The following is a 6,494-nucleotide window of genomic DNA, read 5'->3' on the forward strand; positions in this document are numbered from 1 at the left end:
CACCAATATACTCATCAGTCCTTATAATTCATTACCGTACCTTTTTGACCCTCAAGTACTACTGAAAATGTAACGTTTTACTCTTGGACTGGCTGTTTTTTCTCCCGGTCTAAAGATAAAAAAAGCACATTTTAGGATATTCGAGGGCTGAAAAGATACGCTTATAAATTTCAGGAATTTATGAGTACACTTGTGCAAACATTGAGGCCGAAAAGGTCATTGAGCCTAATTTGAAACATTTGAAAATCATTTTCCCTCTCAAATCCACCAACACCCAAAATAATTTCATCACCCAATCCCCCTAATTTCTCAATCCAAAATAATTTTTACCCAAATCAAATATCGAGTCACTCACACACACACCAAAAATGTCAACTTTATCACTTCGCCGGAATCAAGACCGCGGCGGCGGCGGCGGAACGGCAGCCAAACCCATTACCACCGCATCGAAACCCACCAAACCCATAACCCCAATTTCAAAAGAATCAATTAAAAATGTTGGATCAGGTTCAATTAAAACATCTTCTGGTAAAGAAAACCCTAGACCCAGTTCAAGAATTAGAGCAGCTTCTGCAGCTGTGAAGCCAGTGATTAGGCCCGTGCCTCGTATCGATAAGGCTTATGCTAATTCTGATTTACGCCTCCGTCGAGCTGTTTCGAGAGGTAGGAGCTCTAGCCCTTGTGAATTTAATACTGGTTTGAGTAAATTTAGGGTTTTAGATGGTGGTAGTAGTAAGGTTTTGGATAAGGGTAGGGATTGTAATGAAATTAGGAGGAGGGGATTGAAGGAATCGAAAAGTTTGGCTGAGAATGATGTGGGGTTGGAGAAAAGTAATGATCCTGGGAAGGTTTCGGGGTTGAAATTGAAAGAAAAAGAGGTTTTGATTGAACGAAAGGAGCCGAGAAGTTTGGAGAGAAATGTGGTGGGGATGGAGAAAAGTAGTGAGCCTGGGAAGGATTTAGGATCGAAGCTGAAAAAGAGAGAAAGTTTGAGTAATCGGGGTTTGGAAAATTGTAAGGTGGGTTCGGGTGGAGTTCGAGCTAGGGGAGAATCAAGAGGGAGGGCTAGTGTTTGTTTGAGGTCTAATGAAGTGGCTGAGAATGGTGTTAAGGAGATTAGGAGGAATTCTTTGAGTAGAACAAGTGGTTTAGATGTTCCGAAAGGGAAATGTGGAAGTGAAGAAGCGATGACAGTGTCTGCTACTAAGTATCCGAGTAAATTACATGAGAAGCTTGCGTTTTTAGAAGGAAAGGTTAAGAGGATAGCGACGGATATTAAGAGGACAAAGGAGATTTTGGATTCGAATAATACAGATGCATCAAAGGTGATAATTACTGATATTCAAGAGAAGATTTCGGGAATCGAGAAGGTGATGGGCCGTGTCACTGTTGCTGAACCAAAGACGGCCGTTGATCATGCTGGTGAAAATATTCAACAAATAAATGCAGCAGAAACGAGTGTCAAAATTTCGGCTAAGGGGTTGAATACTGAGGAGCTGGAAGCAAGACTTTTTCCACACCATAAGTTACTTAGAGACAGGACATCACTAAAACAATCAGTAGGAGGAGGCTTGTCGAGAAGCTCACAAATAGGGGAGCCTAAAGTTGAGGAGACAATGAGTGTATCCAATCTGGAAGCTAAATTATCAAGTCCAATTGATGAAAAGCCTATAGTGGTGGAGTTTCTAGCTTCACTCAAGGGTGAGCAGTCAAGGAATACTATTAAAGGGGACTACAGTGCTGTCCAAGAAATGGATGGCGCTGGGAATTCGAAGGCTTATAATTCTTCAAACATTGTGATTGGAGAACAGTCAGCTGAATTAAAGCTCACGACGAGTGGAACACTTGATGAGTTTGATGATCAAGAGAACTTGCCAGCAATGATAATTGATGAAGAGACTGAAAATAATTGCATTTATCAGTTGAATATGATAGGCCATAAGTCAACAGCAGGAGGATGGTTTGTGTCTGATGGGGAGTCCGTTCTTCTTGCACATGGTGACAGCTCATGTACCTTTTATGATATTTCCCATTGTGAGGTATGCATTTTATTTGTCATATGAGTTTTGGTAAAATGAGTAAAACTTTTTGTTTTTGTTTTAATCTGGTTTAAGCACTTGTCGGTTCTCAAAATCATACATTATCATTTTTATGTTTTAACACCCGCTGTATAAGATTATAAATGTTGAACACACCATTACTGGACTTAAACATTATACTTACATAATGCATGTTGCATACAAATCAGGAGAAAGCCGAATACAGGCCACCGGTTGGAATTCCTCCAAATATCTGGAGGGATTGTTGGATAGTTCGTGCCCCTAATGCGGATGGTTGTTCTGGAAAATTTGTTGTGGCAGCATCAGCTGGAAATACAATGGAATCAGGGTTCTGCTCATGGGACTTCTATTCGAAGGAAGTGAAAGCAATTAATATTGAGGATGGAAGGGTTAATACAAGAACAGCTCTTGCCCCTTTACCCAATAACACATTTTGCAGAAGAAATTCTCTGTCCAGCTATATGGCACCAGATAACCAGCAATGGTGGTATAAACCTTCTGGACCACTCATGGTGTCAACAGCCGGTCATCAGAGGGTTGTCAAACTTTATGATATTCGTGATGGGGAGCATATAATGAAATGGGAGGTACAGAAGCCTGTGCTGGCAATGGATTATTCAAGCCCTGTGCAGTGGAGAAACCGGGGAAAAATTGTCATAGCAGAGGCGGAAAATATATCTTTGTGGGATGTCAACTCTCAAAATCCTCAATCATTGGTGTCTGTTTCTTCACTTGGCAGAAAAATTTCAGCCCTTCATGTGAACAATACAGATGCTGAGATGGGTGGAGGAGTTAGGCAAAGGTAACACATTTTTTTGTTGCTTTATATTTTCTCAGTTGCTAGCTGCTAAAACTTACCTTATGTTCTATCAAATTGTGGTAGTTTCCAATTGGCAAAATTAAAGAATTTTGATTTTGTCTAAAATAAAACCATAAGATATCACATATCTCATGTTGTTATTAGTCTTATGTATTTTAGTATCATAACTTACTCTCAATGACAAATACCAAAATAGGAAGAAAAAGAACTCTGTGGTAATATTTGTGATATTGTATCTGTACATGATTATGGTCTATATTTCTCGGAATCTTCACTTAGCTTGAAATACCTGTGTCGGGCACTCGACACTTAGACTTGGACACTTATTTTTGGCAAAAAAATATGTACATTTTTCAAAATCTTACCGAGTAGACACTTGGACACGTATCCATGTTGGACACTTTTAGCCGAGTTCAAGTAACATAGATTATGGTCAATTAACTCAACTGTAGAAATTTAGATACTTATGCAGCATACCTCCACCGAGGTTGAACCCTCGACCTTTTAGTAATCCGCTAGGCTAAAAGCCTTCACAGATTTTGTGATACTTATTTTTCTGATATGTGCATAGGTTGCGTACCACATGTTTCTCCTATGTTTTGTTTCATCAATACACGATTAGATACTAGATAGTGATCAATTATATCCTTTCTGGATGCATGCTATTCAATTACCTAATAGTGCAATAAATCTTATTTATTGACGCTGAGCGGTACTCGGGAATAACTAGCAGGTTGCGTTTTGATAGCTACTGATAAGTCTAATGAGTTAAACGCCTGAACATATATCTCCTTAAATCTTTTCTTTTCCTGCTCACGTCACTTGTATTTTGTTTTACCCACCCTTGATTTGAAACTTCAACTACTTAAACCCCAATTTATTTCCCTTGTTTCTCCAGTTCTTTTTTCATTAAAGCAGTGAACAGCTTAATATTAATTTCAATATCCTCATCACTGTGTCCTATACTTATACCCAGGTTTGTCAATATCTTTTGTTTATGTATTTTGTATTGCACATGCAAAGTATAATGATACATAATTACATACAAAGAACCTGCTAATTGCTTCGTTCCTTAAGTTACATCTAAGCATATCGTTTGTAGCTTTAGGAGATCTTTTGAATTCATTTATTCTTAAGATTAAACCTGTGTGAAGTGTGAACTGAGTGGGAAAGTGTGTTTCTGTGGACCAGGGGCACCACTGTTTTTGCTTGGAGGTTGAGGGTTTAAAGTCAGGGTTCAGCAGGATGAGTGTGTATGTTTACTTTTTTCTTTTCAGTAAAAAAATGGTGTGAAGATCCTCCTACTCCAGTTTTGGAGCTCCAAAATAATTTAAAAACTAACTGCTTTTCTGAGCAGCCCAAGCTGCTGGCTATGATTCTTTGGAAATACACCTAAGGACCATTGCTGTAATATAAGTGATAAAATGAAGAGTCCGAGTAACATAGCCTTTAAAAAGCCGAAAGAATCAATTATTACAGCAAAAGTGTATGCTTTGCAAGCCGTTTAATTAGAATAATTTAGAATAGGTCTACGTACGTAGTATTATTGTTAACATATTACAGAGTTTAAGTTTCTTTAAGAAAGTAAATTATTACTACTATGTAGGAAATATCATTATTGTAAGTCGTTAGAGATTACGGAGTATTATTTTGGAAATCAATATAGAGTTTTCTGATATTCTCTTGAGAGAGGATTTTTGCCCTAACCCTAAAATCCTATATGTATTAATCAACTTTCCTAAACAAACTTATCTCATTAAATTTGTTCAAATTGGAAACTAGTCTGATTGTGAACTGGGAAATTTGGAGAGATCATGTTCGGTAAGAAGAATGATCATCAAGCGAATAAGGCGGTGATGTGGATTTTTATCCATGTTCGGCAGTTCGTTTTGTTGGTCCAGTCTCAGGTTTCTACCTCTTAGATACCGATCGCAATGTTCCTGTATTCTTCTTCACACATAAACGGACAAAGCATGTCAGTATTTTTGTTTATGTCACTTTATGTAGATGAGGCTCATCCAGGAAGTTAGAACAAAAAGGATGTGTTATATTTTTCTAGAATCTAGAATTGATGGTAGCTTTCCAATGTTGCTGCATACAGCAACCGTTGATTAGTTAAAATTTTGGGATACTTCCTTTAACCTTTAAAAAAATGTGGGTAGGTTAAGTCTGCCAAATCATCACATGACTCATGCATCCATGCTATTTGTAAACAAAGACTGTCAAATCTGATGTTTTTTTTATAACGGTTGTTACATCTTGGTTCACTTTTACGCTAAATTATGATTTGTCCTGACATACTTGAGAATTTCGGTTGCCATGAAACACCTACTTAATTGGGAAACCTATTATGTGTAGATGTGTGTGTGTGTGTCACAGATGCAAGTTTTGTATCACCATAGAGCAGGGTTCGTTTGGCTTATCTTATAAGTAATTTATAAGTTTAAAAATGAATGTATTTTAAACTTGAAAGAAACTTATCATTGACTGACCTTTTTCGGCCTTTAAAACTGTTACAAACATCACATATTCACACATAACATGCTTTATTTAAAATCCGTGGAATATGTTTTGTGCTACTACTTGATATCTTATGGATGATTCATTCATGTTACAGTTATCTGTTTGATTATTGTTTCGACAGTGTGTACTTGAACAACTAGTGACAGTGAAAATGGAACTAGTACTAAACCTCTCTCTCTCTATATGAATTTCCAGGGTAAGCTCATCCGAAGCAGAAGGTAATGATGGCGTGTTTTGCACTTCCGATTCAATAAATATTATAGATTTTCGTCATCCAATTGGTGTGGGTTTTAAGATACCTAAACTTGCTACAAGTGCACAGTCGGTGTTTTCTCGTGGAGATTCCATTTATATTGGCTGCACCAACTTAATGTCATCCGTGAAAAAGCAGTCATCCTCCCAGATCCAACAATTCTCCATGCGCAAGCAGTCGCTTGTTGGCACCTATGCATTGCCAGATTCAAAAGCCCAGAACACAACCATAACTCAAGTTTGGGGAAATTCAAACTTTGTCATGGGAGTATGTGGGTTAGGATTATTTGCCTTTGATGCCTTTGATGATCAGATGCAATCTTCCACCAGTGATTACGCCAGTGAAGTAATTGGACCAGATGATTTGTATTCCCCATCGTTCGATTACTTGGGTTCTCGAGTATTGCTCATATCAAGAGATCGCCCAGCAATGTGGAAGTATATGTCCTAATGTTTGAATAAATATGCCTTTGAACTGTTTTCGCTTTTCCATGTTTGTAAAACATTCAAGAATTCTTCCCTGTATGTGTTTTAAACTTTAATTGTGTGCTGATTGCCGAGGCACCTGCAAGTTAGCGTATTAAATTAGAAAACAGTGGTCGAACCTTATATGCTTATCATACCTAGTTGGCTAAATGCATTACTGGTATTAGGGGAGCATCTGGCTCGTCTCAATATTTTTATACAACTGGAACTAGAACTATATTTTTTTTTTGTTTTAAAAATTGAAAATCATAATCATGACCGAACCGGCTATCCATCTTCGATTTCAAAAATCTCTTTGGTTCAATTACGGTTGTAAAATTGAATGAATTCAAATGAAAGGGAATTATAGCAGG

General features: G+C 37.6%; 1 protein-coding gene across 1 annotated transcript; it reads left to right on the forward strand.

Annotated features, from left to right (window-relative positions):
• Positions 1 to 210: 210 nt before the first annotated feature.
• LOC141678237 (KIN14B-interacting protein At4g14310-like) lies at positions 211 to 6,264 on the forward strand. The gene is made up of 3 exons (XM_074484502.1): positions 211 to 2,039; positions 2,249 to 2,862; positions 5,599 to 6,264. Exons 1-3 carry the CDS (start codon positions 369 to 371, stop codon positions 6,104 to 6,106), a joined length of 2,793 nt encoding a protein of 930 aa, XP_074340603.1. The 5' UTR covers positions 211 to 368; the 3' UTR covers positions 6,107 to 6,264.
• Positions 6,265 to 6,494: the final 230 nt, after the last annotated feature.

The sequence above is a fragment of the Apium graveolens genome, chromosome 8, assembly GCF_009905375.1.
Source record: "Apium graveolens cultivar Ventura chromosome 8, ASM990537v1, whole genome shotgun sequence".
Taxonomy (NCBI): domain Eukaryota; kingdom Viridiplantae; phylum Streptophyta; class Magnoliopsida; order Apiales; family Apiaceae; genus Apium; species Apium graveolens.

Excerpts from the sequence above, each read along its gene's own strand:
- LOC141678237 (XM_074484502.1), top strand. The coding sequence starts at position 369 with ATGTCAACTTTATCACTTCGCCGGAATCAAGACCGCGGCGGCGGCGGC. Across the intron at positions 2,040-2,248 it reads ATGATATTTCCCATTGTGAG|GAGAAAGCCGAATACAGGCC; the intron begins GTATGCATTTTA and ends CATACAAATCAG. Across the intron at positions 2,863-5,598 it reads GGTGGAGGAGTTAGGCAAAG|GGTAAGCTCATCCGAAGCAG; the intron begins GTAACACATTTT and ends ATGAATTTCCAG.